The sequence below is a fragment of the Olea europaea genome, chromosome 22, assembly GCF_002742605.1.
Source record: "Olea europaea var. sylvestris chromosome 22, O_europaea_v1, whole genome shotgun sequence".
Classification (NCBI taxonomy): Eukaryota; Viridiplantae; Streptophyta; class Magnoliopsida; order Lamiales; family Oleaceae; genus Olea; species Olea europaea.
Genome location: NC_036258.1, coordinates 8,722,202 through 8,738,046, shown reverse-complemented (window position 1 = coordinate 8,738,046; position 15,845 = coordinate 8,722,202). Strand labels below are relative to the sequence as shown.

At 31.8% G+C, this 15,845-nt stretch overlaps 2 protein-coding genes across 2 annotated transcripts; both read right to left on the bottom strand.

Moving 5' to 3' along the window:
* Positions 1-5,324: 5,324 nt before the first annotated feature.
* Positions 5,325-15,508, bottom strand: LOC111371621 (ribokinase). The gene is made up of 13 exons (XM_022993688.1): positions 15,305-15,508; positions 15,056-15,116; positions 14,866-14,955; positions 11,884-11,961; positions 11,703-11,777; positions 11,422-11,474; positions 10,534-10,684; positions 10,316-10,426; positions 9,778-9,904; positions 9,587-9,684; positions 6,177-6,315; positions 5,845-5,897; positions 5,325-5,719 (listed from the first exon to the last, which is right to left on the bottom strand). Exons 1-13 carry the CDS (start codon positions 15,388-15,390, stop codon positions 5,636-5,638), a joined length of 1,206 nt encoding a protein of 401 aa, XP_022849456.1. The 5' UTR covers positions 15,391-15,508; the 3' UTR covers positions 5,325-5,635.
* On the bottom strand, positions 7,311-8,614 carry LOC111371622. Its single transcript, XM_022993689.1, has 4 exons — positions 8,258-8,614; positions 8,040-8,150; positions 7,513-7,628; positions 7,311-7,408 (listed from the first exon to the last, which is right to left on the bottom strand). Exons 1-4 carry the CDS (start codon positions 8,366-8,368, stop codon positions 7,393-7,395), a joined length of 354 nt encoding a protein of 117 aa, XP_022849457.1. The 5' UTR covers positions 8,369-8,614; the 3' UTR covers positions 7,311-7,392.
* Positions 15,509-15,845: the final 337 nt, after the last annotated feature.

Genomic DNA, 15,845 nt, shown 5'->3' with positions numbered 1-15,845 from the left:
AAATTAAATATAAAGCCCAAGTTCGATTTGGTTAAAAATTTAATTTTTGGTAGATTTTTTATAAAAAATGATGAAATGTGTAGTTGAAAAGTTCATAAGAATTGTGGATCTCATAAAGCATGTGATTGAAAATAAATTTAATAAAAATTGAATTTTAAGGGGGGTGGGGGGAAGAAAAACCACTCCCTAACATATAACATTTGGATGCTGGCTATCAACTTGGCCAAGTCTCTTTAGAGAATATGAAAATGAGAAATCTTGGTTTATATAGAAAATGACAAACGAATAAGTCAGACTGTAAATGGACATTCCGAATGGTAAAAAACCCTCAAAGCCTGTCTCCTTTACTTCGACAAGTATTTTTAGCCTATTTGCTAAATTAACTTTTGAACATAGCCTATTCCATTTTGTGGTTGGTCCATTCTATTTCCATTTCTTTGAATAAGAAGTAAGTTCGTGTTTTATATAATAGAAATTTACAAACCACTAAATTTGAGGTTTTGGTTTGTTTTCCTTTGATATATTTCAATTTTATAGAGTTAAAAATAGAATATCAAAAGTTTAGTATTCCTTAATTTTTAGGACTTTATTCGTGTTCATACATTCTTTAGAGAGACTACTTCACCTACAATATTTTACAATTTGCCCCAAGTTCTATATAACGATTTCTATTCAATCCCAAAATTATCTATCAAAAGGATGACTAATTTTGTGTTCTTTTAAATGCTTAGAAAGGTTCAAAACCATTTATTAGTGTGTGTTGTATCCAGAGACATTTAGGAAGTATGTCAATAGTCATTGAAGTTATTTTTCTGTATGTGAAAAATACCCTTGAACTTTAAATCAGACAAAAATAATTTATTATTATTATTATTATTATTTGCTTAATTACATTACTAGTCTCTGAAATTTTGAATAATTATGTCAATTGTCATTGATGTTATTTCTTAAGGTAATAATCATTTGAGTTTTTAAATATACAATAATAATAACCCAATAACTATACATCAATTATCACCAAATGATGTTATTCTATCCCTGTTTGAACCTCATTTCGGGGAATATATTTTGAAATTGTGATTTTTTACTGAACATATGATTAAATTGTTTTTTACATTTACATGTAAAATTATTTGATGAAAAAATGCATATTTGAAAATAAATTGGAGACTATTTATTACACCATGTCACTAAACTCTTTTCTTTTTATTTTTCCCTTTCATGGTCTATGCCCTTATTTGATTCTCATTACTTTCAAAATATTTTTTTCTCTTTCTTTCAATCATACATTTTTCAATAAAATAACATTTATTTGATTTTTTTATTTCTTAACTACTCATTCTCCATCAATATACAATTTAAAATGTATTCTTATAATAAAATGGGACTAAAATTGAGTCTATGAATAAAATTTAGGGAAAATTGCATCAGAGATATTAAATCTTTTGTTTATTAATAGACTTGATCCAAACATTATATTTGTACCACCCATGATATCAAACATTTAAAAAATTCGTAGTTGAAGTTCAAATGGGTGGAAACTGTTAATTTGACTGTTAGTTGACCATTTAAAATTTTTGACCTTTTTTTACCAATGTAAAAAGGGTAAAATGGTGATTTTATATTATTTCACATAAAATAATCTTATTATAATTAAAAATAAAAAAAAGAATAATTTTCTTTTTCCCCCCACCTCCCAGATCTGCTCCAACACCAGTAGCGTCGTCATCTTCTTCGATCAACACCAAGAATCACATAAAATTTACCCCAAAAATATCAAAGACTATACTAATTTCGTTGAACATCACAATGTCAGAAAATATGATTTTCATCCACAAATTTCTTTGAATCATAGTCTGGTTCTAAAAGTCCTATGTTTGTGACCTAAAAATGTTAAATCTACCCTAAAGACTATCTCCCAACCATTCTTGATTCCCAAAATTCATCAAGTTTTCACAACCCATTTTGTTGGGTTAAAAAAAAGTCAAAATCCACAGATTATTTTCCTGAAATTAGCAATAAATTCTTCAGTTTTAGTTCAATCTCACCCACATTCTCTAGCTACATCGCCAAAATCTCATGCTGGTTTGCGAATTAAAACTCGAAATCTCCGATTTCCAATCCAAATTCAGAAGGAAATGGAGCTTGTCTAGTAAAAAATTTTCTAGTGCCCTACACCAAATTGGCACTGCAAAAGATGTCCACTGAGCGTGTGGAACTGTGTGAGAGAGTAGAAATAGAGATAAGAAAACAGCGAAATGGTTTTTCTAGAGCTTTGGCTAATGTATATGGGATGGGTGGGAGTGCTTCAACTAGCAGCACTACTGTCTTTTTGTGTTTGGTCTCGAGGGTGAGTGGAGAAGAAGATGAATAATATTTTTTTAAAATTTAATTATTAATATATTATAATTATGTTATTTGTTGAAAAATATAAATTTATCATTTTACCCTTATAAAATTAGTCAAAGTTATGGTCAATGTTAATTTTTTAGTCAACTAACAGTTAAATTAACAGTTTTCATCCATTTGAACTTCAATTACGAATTTTTGAAAGGTTTGGTATCGTGGTTGGCACAAATGAAAGGTTTGGATCAAATCTGATAATAAGTGAAAGATTTGACACCTCAGCTGCAATTTTTCCTAAAATTTATTATTATTATTATTTTTGTTTGAGACTCGAGAGTTCAAATTTTGCTAAATTCCCTCGTAGAAGAAGTCACGCGCTAAAAGAATGAGAGTGACGTAGCAACGGGTAGGTTTCCCACACGAATGACAATGTTGTTTTTCTCTTGGATAGAATAAAATAGGACGCGACCTTTTTTGCAGACATCCGTGTTTCACGCGCCTATGAAGTGCGAAAATCCAACATTCTAACCGTATGAACCTAGGACGACGAGAATCGATTTCTTGTTCTGTTTTAATTTCTCGGTTTGGCAGAAGATTCTATCACGCTCTTCATTAAAGCGTTCAATAACAATTAATAATTTTACTTAAATAATAAATCTTTTTGTTCACGACTTTAATTGTTGTACTAAATACATAGGACAATTTTTTAACTTAAAATCCTTTTAAAGCCTCACAGAATATGGAATAATAATTAATTATATACAAAAAATTTTACAATCAATATTAATGACCTTTTTTAACTTGATAACCTCTATTTAATTTAATTTTGTCTAAAAAATATGTATCTAAAATTGATGGCTTTTTCTTTATGCTCAAATCAAACTCGGTGTACCAGTTTTTTTTTTTTTTTTTTTCAGTACATGTACCATATTAGGGGTATTTTGCAAGCAATTCCTTATAGAATCCTTATCAACCCCTCACTCCCACATGAAAAAAAAAGAAAGAAAAAAAGTTAGGGCCAGCACTATGAGTATCTAACAGGGGTCTGTTCTGTAAGTGTAGCAGGGTTCATTTTGCAAAGTAAATATTAAACGATATAATGGTTGAAAGACTTTTTTGTTTGGAGAAACAGATGGTAAATTACAACTACGGACTATCATCTAAATTATGATTACGTTCGATAAACGTATTCGTTATCCCCATGAACAATTTTTTGTCAATAAATTATTTTATTATCATATCAACTTCACTACTATAAAATTCAAAAAACGTTCAACATTCGTTGCATTTTTGTAACAACTTTGCCTAGAAATTGGCTCATTAGATCGATCGATAAACTAATAGATTATTCATTTTTCTATAAATAATATTCTTTTTAAAGTAAAATTTTTTCTCTATCACAATATTATTTTTAAAAGAATAACGTGATTTCTCTTTTATATATTCTATATCTTAAATGTGCATTACTCAAATTCATGTTACAAAAAATGAGTATGTTTAAGAATTAATTTCAAACAAGTTAAATTGTAAGTAAATAGAAATAAAATAGAAATAATAAGTAAATAGTACTTGTAAATTATAAATAATAAGTAAATGGTACTTGTAAATATCTCAAATTGTACAAATTAAAGTGATTTAAATATTTATAAATTTCATCCAAATATGGATTTGCTTTTAATGTGTCAAGCCATATCATAAAAGGCCTGTTTGATATTGATTTTTAGAATCAATTTTTTGATTGTCAGATAGAAAAGTAGGTCTTGACTGTGAGTGAAAAAGTAAAAAATGACGGTTGACTATATTAAATAAAATTTTAATTTTTAATTTTTGGCCTGAAAAATCATATCCAAACGGGGCAAAATTTTCATACCTAACTACTAATCATTAATTAAACCCATTAATGTTGATTACTCAGCACATTAATAAGCAGTAAGTAGAATTATAAAATATTAACAGCGATTGTGCGACACGCATTGTCCTAATGAGCTGTACGTCTTTATGAGATAAACTCAAAATCCAGTCTCCAATTCTGTCTCACTCTGTCACCTTCCTTCTATCAATACTCCATTCAACCCTCTCCCTCTCCCTCTCCCTCTCCCTCTCCCTAGCCCTCGGCCATGAATAATAGCTACAAGGAAAAGCTGGTGGTGGAGGTGGTGGCGGCGCACAATCTAATGCCAAAAGACGGGGAGGGTTCATCTTCACCATTTGTAGAGGTTGAGTTTGAGAACCAAAAGCTAAGAACTCAGGTTAAGCACAGAGAACTTAATCCTCTATGGAATGAAAAGTTGGTTTTTCACGTAAACGACGTCGCAGACCTTCCTTACAGGACCATAGAAGTGAATGTGTTCAACGAGAGGAGGTCTAACAGTAGCAGGAATTTTCTTGGAAAAGTTAGGATTTCAGGGACAGGCATTGCAAAAGAAGGTGAAGAAATGGCTCAGCTTTATACACTAGAGAAAAGGAGTTTGTTTTCCCATGTTCGTGGCGAGATAAGTTTGAAGCTTTATCTGTCTCAAAATGACGAGGTTAAACAGGTGACTAATGGTGGCGGTGGCGGTGGCGGTGGTGGTGGTTCGGGTTCTATTTGGTGCCAATCCGGTGGGTTGTGGCTCTAAGTGGTTTGTATTATCTGAGGCCACCCAGATTCAGGAACAGATTGCCTTCAAGTGCTGTTAGTTTCTTCAAGAGGCTGCCTACAAATGCTGATAGCATGTTGTAAAATGCACTCAATATTCTGTTTTTAGTCAATTAGGTTTTAGAATTTGGATAACGGGCTTAAGACATCTTTATTATGGTTAGCTTTAGATTCTTGTCTTGTCCTATCTTCTGTTTTAATGAATCTTTTGCTGTAATGTGGATTCTGCTATTGATGTTATTGTAATATGATTCTCTTTTATCGATGCAGCCCACAAAAAGCTGCGAACACATTGGCTAACTTAAAAAAGCACTTAAGTACTTTTTTTTCGAAAACTGGATTAAAACTACTTTTACAAAAGTAAGTTTTTGATATCAGAAATACAAAATTCTGAAAAGGTTCAAACATCTTTGGCAAAGCTCAACAGTCAGATCTGATCGAGCGAAAGCCTGGGTATTTTCTACTCTAGAAAAGGCAAGGATTCAAAATTACGAAGAAGTAAATATTGTTCGTAAGACAAGTACTGTAACAAAAGAATCAGGATATCGATCCAAAAGAAACCCATAAAAAACACGAGGAGAAAAAGACCAAGTCGATGACAAGATATCGAGTTTGTCTCACCCATTGCATCAATGCCATCACTTGGGACCTCTACTGTAAAAAAGGCATCAAGCGAGGGTCTGAGCGATGTGGAAGGCCCGTTCTGGCTCCCAAAGATCTGCAACCAATTGCAGCCTGTAGTCCAACAATGCTATGATATAATGAGTTTCTCTTGCAATCAAACAAGATTCGAAATCTTTCAACTAACGAATAAAATTTTCGATATTTTAAGTATTGGACCACAAGAGAGTTAAACTAACCACTTGAGCAGCAAAAGGCAACATCTTTTCTGGAGGCATGTTGGCACAAATAGCTACAAAATGTTTTTGGAAGAGTGAGGTGTATCATAGCAATATAGACCATAAACCAAAATGAACAAAAGAATTTAACAGCATTCGAACTCGCCAGGGCACATTGAATCATCAATGGGTTGTTTGTAAACCCTCAGTCGTTTGCGTCAAAGGCAATATTGGATTTAATTTTGCAAAATTAACTTTTTTTAATCCTACGTTTTAGAAATTAAGATCATAACCCCTCTCCCTAGCCAAATACAAAAGCATGAACCAAGATAATATGAAATCAAATTACGAACCATAAACAACTGCTCCAATGAACGAATCACCAGCACCAGTTGTATCGACAAGTTCTGAGGGTGGGATTTTCTCAGCTGTTCCCAAAAGCATCCTGCCAGTGACAGTTCCTATCCCTTTAGCATGCAATTTTGCCACACCCTGGAGGACAAAATTAGATCAACACATTATCATGAATCAATATCTCAGATTTTCGTAGCACTTGGCACTACCCAACAGATATGAAGACTTTTAGTTTCAGGGATAACCAAGTGATGATGTTAGTGTATTTTTTTCTCCATCAACTATCAAAACATACATGTTTGATTACCATATTCTGAAAACACAAAGAATAAATACAAGTATATGGAGACTATTTAATAATAAAAGATTATTAGGTATGAAAACGAAAAAAAATCTTTACCTACTGAGGGCTATCATTCAACTTCATATAACTTAGTTCCAAAAGCTAAGTTCAAAACAGATGGAGATGGAGAAGGAGAAGGAGAATAAAGGATGGACATAACAGCTAGCAGATATCTAAATATCATTACTACTCCTTCATTATTTGCCTAATTGTATGAGATCTAGAAGTTATACAGCCTATATGCTTGGCAAAAACATTTAGAATTTTCAGAGGCAGTTGTACTGAATCTGAACAAGTGTACGACTTTTCAATCTTCTGAATATTGACTGGGGCAGACAAGGGTGTGCCCAACTCGTTCCCTTGATTTGGGAACAGAAATTACACTACTTGCCACGCAAGTTTTGACGAAGTAAAATGTATTTTAGTTTAATATTTAAATTAATATATCGATAGCAGACAGAAAAATAGCCAGGAAAATTTTGTATAACTAATCAAAGGTTCTCTCACTTCAAGATATGGTGATTGCAGATGCTTTAATCCCATGTAGTGACAGGAACTCAAAATGATACACTTAGCACAGCTACTAGTGCTGCTGTGCATCAAGCTTTTCTATTCATCAGAACTGATTTCTCAAGTTTGTGATGTAGAAAACTTGAAGCTCAGATCACTTCTTTTATTATTAATGCATGCACTAGAGCCACAGGCCCACAGTGAACATATAAAATCGTCCAAACATGACAAAAGTGCCCAAAGAGCACCAAAAATTTTCAGGGAACCAAAGGGCAATTACCGATGGTATGCATATAGGTATGGTTGTGTTATTATCCTTTTTGTCCTTCAGCATCTCCAATAAATCATCCACATCCACTTCTTCAGAATGAACATTTTCTGCCAAAATAAAATTTCAAATACGAAGGTAAATACAGGGAATATATAATACAAACCAGTAATCGATAGCAGAAGAGGAATTTACATACATACCACTCACACACCTCTCTAGCATTAGACAGCCCTCTTCACCTAATGTGACAATCACAAACTTGATACTTGGCAATTTTAAAAGCATGGATACAAGTGCGCTAGGGACAGACGGAGCCTCGGTCCAAGCCTGTCAAACAAAATATGATCAACTAACTTCACCATCTAAAACCCACAGAAAACAGTAACATTGACCTGTGAAATAATCTCGACCTAATTAAAATAATACGACATCATTGGACAAAAAGATGGAAAAAGAAAAGGAAATCCTTATAATAATCACACCAATGTAGAACATCAGTCTTTGAGCTGTATAATATTTTTCCATCTCAAGTTTGTCAACTTCTATGATGACAACGATGACTCTTAAGAGAAAAAAATTAACAATGTGAAGATGCTTCTTTTTCCAAAAAGTATATGATGGATGAGAATATTTTGATTTCGATTGAGATCCATAATTAGGTTCAGTTACAAATCAAATCTAAATATAGAATTGGAGAGCATCTGTTATAAAATAGATCATAAGAAAGTCAAAGCTTGCCTGTGGAAATTTTGCTGAGCATATAGCATAGCTAGATAAACTCAAAAGATCATCCAGCCCTTCCCTCTTCCTTTCTGCATCAATTAGAATAGGAATGCCTCTGCGAGTTGCCTGCACTGGAAAATCATGCACAGTGAAGTTTACTTTTAATCTAAAATCCAATTAATCAGTGATAATGATAAACACAATTAGTGAAAACCAAGCCATGTGATTATCACCTCCTGAGCTACAACTAGAGCAGTTTCATGTAGTCTTCCATCAAAATAGACTAGTTTTGCTCCATCCAATGAAGCTAACAATTTCGAGTTTGTTAGATCATCAGGTATCATGGGAGGGTATCCTGGAGTGTGAATACAAGTTCGAGTTTTCCTGAAATATCACACAAGGTTCATATTTGACAAGAAGAAAATTTTCACCATTTTTCTAAAAGCAGAAAGCTTCGAAAAATATGACCTAGTTTGGTTTCTCAAGCGCTTGACATTTTGGATAATAAGTACTAGGAAAGAACATAGAGCCAAAGAGGGATCCTGAACTAGATTTCATTAGGAGAGCAAAATATGCTGTAGTACTCTTGACTATCCTCATGAATCAATATCTCAGATTTTCGTAGCACTTGGCACTACCCAACAGATATGAAGACTTTTAGTTTCAGGGATAACCAAGTGATGATGTTAGTGTATTTTTTTCTCCATCAACTATCAAAACATACATGTTTGATTACCATATTCTGAAAACACAAAGAATAAATACAAGTATATGGAGACTATTTAATAATAAAAGATTATTAGGTATGAAAACGAAAAAAAATCTTTACCTACTGAGGGCTATCATTCAACTTCATATAACTTAGTTCCAAAAGCTAAGTTCAAAACAGATGGAGAAGGAGAAGGAGAAGGAGAATAAAGGATGGACATAACAGCTAGCAGATATCTAAATATCATTACTACTCCTTCATTATTTGCCTAATTGTACGAGATCTAGAAGTTATACAGCCTATATGCTTGGCAAAAACATTTAGAATTTCCAGAGGCAGTTGTACTGAATCTGTACAAGTGTACGAATTTTCAATCTTCTGAATATTGACTGGGGCAGACAAGGGTGTGCCCAACTCGTTCCCTTGATTTGGGAACAGAAATTACACTACTTGCCACGCAAGTTTTGACGAAGTAAAATGTATTTTAGTTTAATATTTAAATTAATATATCGATAGCAGACAGAAAAATAGCCAGGAAAATTTTGTATAACTAATCAAAGGTTCTCTCACTTCAAGATATGGTGATTGCAGATGCTTTAATCCCATGTAGTGACAGGAACTCAAAATGATACACTTAGCACAGCTACTAGTGCTGCTGTGCATCAAGCTTTTCTATTCATCAGAACTGATTTCTCAAGTTTGTGATGTAGAAAACTTGAAGCTCAGATCACTTCTTTTATTATTAATGCATGCACTAGAGCCACAGGCCCACAGTGAACATATAAAATCGTCCAAACATGACAAAAGTGCCCAAAGAGCACCAAAAATTTTCAGGGAACCAAAGGGCAATTACCGATGGTATGCATATAGGTATGGTTGTGTTATTATCCTTTTTGTCCTTCAGCATCTCCAATAAATCATCCACATCCACTTCTTCAGAATGAACATTTTCTGCCAAAATAAAATTTCAAATACGAAGGTAAATACAGGGAATATGTAATACAAACCAGTAATCGATAGCAGAAGAGGAATTTACATACATACCACTCACACACCTCTCTAGCATTAGACAGCCCTCTTCACCTAATGTGACAATCACAAACTTGATACTTGGCAATTTTAAAAGCATGGATACAAGTGCGCTAGGGACAGACGGAGCCTCGGTCCAAGCCTGTCAAACAAAATATGATCAACTAACTTCACCATCTAAAACCCACAGAAAACAGTAACATTGACCTGTGAAATAATCTCGACCTAATTAAAATAATACGACATCATTGGACAAAAAGATGGAAAAAGAAAAGGAAATCCTTATAATAATCACACCAATGTAGAACATCAGTCTTTGAGCTGTATAATATTTTTCCATCTCAAGTTTGTCAACTTCTATGATGACAACGATGACTCTTAAGAGAAAAAAATTAACAATGTGAAGATGCTTCTTTTTCCAAAAAGTATATGATGGATGAGAATATTTTGATTTCGATTGAGATCCATAATTAGGTTCAGTTACAAATCAAATCTAAATATAGAATTGGAGAGCATCTGTTATAAAATAGATCATAAGAAAGTCAAAGCTTGCCTGTGGAAATTTTGCTGAGCATATAGCATAGCTAGATAAACTCAAAAGATCATCCAGCCCTTCCCTCTTCCTTTCTGCATCAATTAGAATAGGAATGCCTCTGCGAGTTGCCTGCACTGGAAAATCATGCACAGTGAAGTTTACTTTTAATCTAAAATCCAATTAATCAGTGATAATGATAAACACAATTAGTGAAAACCAAGCCATGTGATTATCACCTCCTGAGCTACAACTAGAGCAGTTTCATGTAGTCTTCCATCAAAATAGACTAGTTTTGCTCCATCCAATGAAGCTAACAATTTCGAGTTTGTTAGATCATCAGGTATCATGGGAGGGTATCCTGGAGTGTGAATACAAGTTCGAGTTTTCCTGAAATATCACACAAGGTTCATATTTGACAAGAAGAAAATTTTCACCATTTTTCTAAAAGCAGAAAGCTTCGAAAAATATGACCTTTCAAGTTTGGTTTCTCAAGCGCTTGACATTTTGGATAATAAGTACTAGGAAAGAACATAGAGCCAAAGAGGGATCCTGAACTAGATTTCATTAGGAGAGCAAAATATGCTGTAGTACTCTTGACTATCCAAGTACTCATAGTTTCTACTGTTGTTTTGTGGGTTCTGTTCTGTTTTCTACAAAAAAGAATAAATAAATTATTGTTTCTACGAGTTAGATAGTATCATAATTTACCTTTCTTTGTTATGGGATGTTTGGTCTTTTCTTTTGTTTGGGCTACAGTCTAGGGTTTCACATTTTATAAATAGTCTCTTCGTAATGGTTTCACATCATTGAACAAAGCTTCATCCTGTTTAACACTACAACCTCGTTCGTAAAAGCACAGCTAAAATATTATTAGACCATTTGCTGAAGGCAAGTAATTTGCATAAAGTCACCAATCTCAATAACACAACATTTATGACTCAAGAAAATATTCAAGTTCAGTGGTACGATTATAGACAAGTTACAACTCCAGAATGATTGGCTACAAAAGCAAAAAATTAAGAGAAGAAAGTTACATCAAATATGGACAACCAGATAAGTCGTGTTACCTTATGGGACCAAAAATATCATCAAAACAAAGCAACCAACAAAGCAAAAGCACTCACGTTTCATCGTCAACAATTATATAACTGAATGGTGAATTGCCCCCTTTAGAGACCTGAAAGTAAGAAAATTGCAAAGAAGATTATAATAAGTAGACGTTATGCTGTGTAATATTGTAGTTTCATTTCTTAGTCTATACTTCTCAACATCTCTTGATTATTCTAGTTTGTTATAACAAGTCCAAAATCAGTAAAAGGAGTAAATAAGGAAAAAATGTTAACAAAGGTGAGTTTCAGGGTACAAGTGTAGTTCCTCCAAGATAAAAACAAAACAAGTTGCCTACCACAATAAACGATGAATCAACACCATCAGCCTCTAGTTCATCCAATATTCCTTTTCCTTGAGAGTCATCAGCAACCTAGTCAACAGATGGCTACATCAAAGTTGTTCATGGAATTCATAATTTTTTATCCAAGCAATCTCATAACTCTTAACAAGCTGACAAACCACATAAATCTCAATACCTTTGAAATCAGCCTTGGATTTAACCCCAAACGAGCTGCACAAGTTAACGCATTTCCCGCATTTCCACCTCCTTGAATCTATTCAGCAGAAACACACACCCCAAATCAAAGAGTTTCCAGATTGTTTTGGAAGTAAATAATTCGAGCACAAGGTTAAAAGACACCACATCTTGAGTTTAGGAAAAAAGGCAATCACAAATAAAAGATTCAAATTGATTACTTGTCACTACTATATAAAAAGGGCAATGTTTCACTACTGTAGAAAGAACAGTAGATTCTTCCATTTTATTTCATTGTAACTTTTTTTTTTTTTTTTTTATAAAGAGAAAGCAACTACGTCGTTTATTTTATGTGCTTGATACAGTGACTTTGTTGCTTTTCCTCAATTTACGCGACGTGGAGAATTATGTCATAAAGCCCTCTTTACTTTTTCTCCATTTTTACATTGCTAAAGTCATGTCTCTCTATTTCTCCACACTAATTCAAGAGTAAAAGTATGAATTCCATAAATATATGATTGAAAATATGTTTGAAGAAAAATAAATTTTAAAAAATGAAAATCAAACATATTAACAAATGAATATATTTATTTTTCGAAAAATAAGTTTTTATTACCATTTCATTTTCATCGTGAAATAATTCTAATATTAATATGTTAGATTGTACTTCATAATTACATAATCTATCAAATATAATTTTTATAATTAATTTTTATAAATTAATATGTTTTTGTGAAATTTTATTTTTAGTAAAGTAATGTTATGGAGGTTCAAGCATGAGCCTCCGTTTAACGGAAGCTCATGTTGAGGCCTCCGTAATTCTGGAGGCCTCAAGCACGAGCTTCCATGTTGAACCTCCATAACATTTTATTTTTTAAAATTAATAAAAAATTAATTATTTTATATTTTTTAGTACTATTATATTTCACCTTCCAAAAAAAAAATCATAAAAACATATTACTTTATAAAAATTTATTTTAAAAATTATATTTGATAGATTATGTAATTTTGAAGCACAATCTAACATATTAAAATTAGAATCATTTCATGATAAAAATGAAATGGTAATAAAAACTCATTTCTCGAAAAATAAATATATTCATTTGTTAATATGTTTGGTCTTTATTTTTTAAAATTTATTTTCCTTCAAACATATTTTCAATCATATATTTATGGAATTCACACTTTTGCTCTTGAATTATCCCCCTCAATAAATGATTATTTAAACTGTTCGTAAACATTTTGATTGATATTATTTTTTGGTCATCCAAATAGTTAATATATACCTTTTACGTACATATATAAAAATAATATTTTTATTTAAACTTACTTATGTGCTCAAAAATAAACTTTCTAAAGCTACATAGTTGATAGCGTGAGAAAATGGTGAAAGAGATAGTGTGGAGAAATAGAGAAACATGGTTGTAGCGTGTGAAAATAGAGAAAGAGTAAGTCTCTATTATTTTATGTATTTTTATTTTAAGAATATTAAAAAAATTAAGTTGATTAAATGAAATTAAATTATTGTACTGAGAGCCAATGAAGAAAACAGAAAGTAAAAAAATGCACGCTGAGACCTCCGTAATTACGGACACTCAAGCACACATGAGCCTCCATATTATGGAAGTTTTATCTCCATGAAGCCTCCATAATACGGAGGCTTTATGGATAAAGCCTCCGTATTATGGAGGATTTGCTCCATAATTTTTTTTTTTAATATATACTAAAATTATTATTTTTTAAATGTTGTTGGCATGATGCGTGTGTTAAAGAATATTTGTCAATCACCATAAACAAAATTTTTCACAAAATGCAAAAAATAAAAATGCATAATAAATCTTCTTATTAAGCTAATAAAATTACAATAAATTTTTTTTTACAAATAACATAAAAATCATTTTTATTTTCAACGAAAAAACACATTTAAAAATTAGCAATTTCATAACCACTTTTTTTTTTCGAAAATACAATTATAAAAAAGGAAACAATATTGAATTAAAACATTTAATACTTAAGAAATTCAATACTAAATAAATTTTATACATTTATAACAAATTATAAATTCATATATGCAACTTACTGTATTTGCAGGCAGTGTACCATATATGCTGCTTACCGTATTTGCAAACAACTTACCGTATTTTGCACTTTACCGTATATGCTGCCTACCGTATTTGCAACTTGCCGTATTTTTATATACCGATTTTTGCACTTACAAATACCGAGAATGCAGAATATCGTACATTCACTTACCAAACCGAATTTCAAAAAATTTTCCATATTTTTATTTTTTCAACATAAGTATAAAATATATATTAAATATATATGAAATACAAAATATAAATACATATGAATATGGTGCCGAGAGAAATCAGTATCGTAGTCTTACGTTACAAATAATTTTTTTTTTCAATTTAAAATTCTTTTTAATTCTTCTCTCTTCAAATTTTTTACTTACAAGTAACTTTTTGTAAAATATTTTCTGTCTTATACTATCTTTATTTTTAAATTTTTTGGGAGGTATGAAAATTGCGTGTTGCAGTGTTTTCTTACAATATAAATATTTTTTAATTAAAATTGAAAAAAATAAATTTTTTCATAAAGAAAAAAGAATTAAAAATATTTTAAATAAAAAAAAAATATTTACAATATGAATAAAACAAATAAAAAATAAATAAATGAGGAAAAAAAATATAAAACGAAAAAGAAATTTTCATGCATCCTGCGCTAATGTAATGAACCAAACGATTAGACTTTACCCAATACTTCGAATCTTCAACCAATTTTGAAAAAACTACAATTTTGACTTTAATAAAAATTCCAATAAATACAAAATTCGTGCAACGCAGGTATCAAAGACTAGTACTTATAAAAAGATAATAAAAAAATCAACTGTTCGCAGAAGTACTATTCCAGTCAGTGATTAAAATTACACTATACCATAGTATAGTAATTCAATAGAAATTATAATATCAAACAGTACCTTGGCGCTGGTGCTTCTAAGCTTATCATCAGGCTTCGGATAAGAAGCCACTGCTGCCAAAAAATCAACCGACACTGCTCCGCAACCCAACTACTTGAACAAAATTTCAATCCATCATAAGATACTGGAAAGAGGAAACGTTACAATATTACCACACGCATATTCATTAACACGAAGAAGCCGTACTCACAACAACGCGATTTTCAGGGAGAGGAGGCAGCGCAGGACTGGATGAGGACGACATTTTGACCCTTTTCAAAAATAATAACAAAAATTATATAAAACTTTCCGATTAACTTCCGCTTAAACAGCAATAGAGCTTCTCAATTCGATCTTTACAATTATTCTTACTGATACAAGAAATGGCTTCAAAATTGAACCAGAGAATTTAGTGATTAACTAATTTAGTTAGGCTTTGGTGTTTGAGAATAAACAATACCTGTAAGAGGAAGAAGAATGATTTGGAGATGGAGAAGATTTTACTAGTGTCGCACTTGGAAATGAGTGGGATACAAATGCTGCCATTTTTATTTGTTTTGACTTAATGTTATGCTGAACTCAGCTGAGTCAGAGTAGGTGACCGAGTCACCTCGTTCCGAGCGGATTTAGCAGTGAAGATAAATTGGAGAAAACATGCGGGAGAGAATGGCTGTGGATTAGCACTCCATATACTTTTAGCAAATTTGCATTAGATGTCCCAAACTTCTTATATTTGACATCACTGTACCAAAAGTTTGCAAACTTTGAATTATAAGTGTCTAATTCGTCAGTTGATCAATTATACATCGATAGACTTTCGATTGCTCATTTTTAGAGAAGAACAAAATAATCTATTCATGTCTTAACAAAATAAAACTTAATGCCATTGACACAATTGAGTCAAACCCACCGTTTTGCCTATTAATGACTCAATTTAAATTGAGGTATTAATTCAATCACCAATGAAGAGCCAAATATTAATTGACTGCATATATGTTTAT

Bases quoted from the DNA above. Each gene is read 5' to 3' on its own strand.
- LOC111371622 (XM_022993689.1), bottom strand. From the start codon at position 8,368: ATGATACCTGATGATCTAACAAACTCGAAATTGTTAGCTTCATTGGAT. The intron at 8,151-8,257 runs GTGATAATCACA...TTTCCAGTGCAG, and splicing joins CTCTAGTTGTAGCTCAGGAG to GCAACTCGCAGAGGCATTCC. The intron at 7,629-8,039 runs GCAAGCTTTGAC...TTTGTTTGACAG, and splicing joins GCTCAGCAAAATTTCCACAG to GCTTGGACCGAGGCTCCGTC.
- LOC111371621 (XM_022993688.1), bottom strand. From the start codon at position 15,390: ATGGCAGCATTTGTATCCCACTCATTTCCAAGTGCGACACTAGTAAAA. The intron at 10,427-10,533 runs GTGATAATCACA...TTTCCAGTGCAG, and splicing joins CTCTAGTTGTAGCTCAGGAG to GCAACTCGCAGAGGCATTCC. The intron at 9,905-10,315 runs GCAAGCTTTGAC...TTTGTTTGACAG, and splicing joins GCTCAGCAAAATTTCCACAG to GCTTGGACCGAGGCTCCGTC.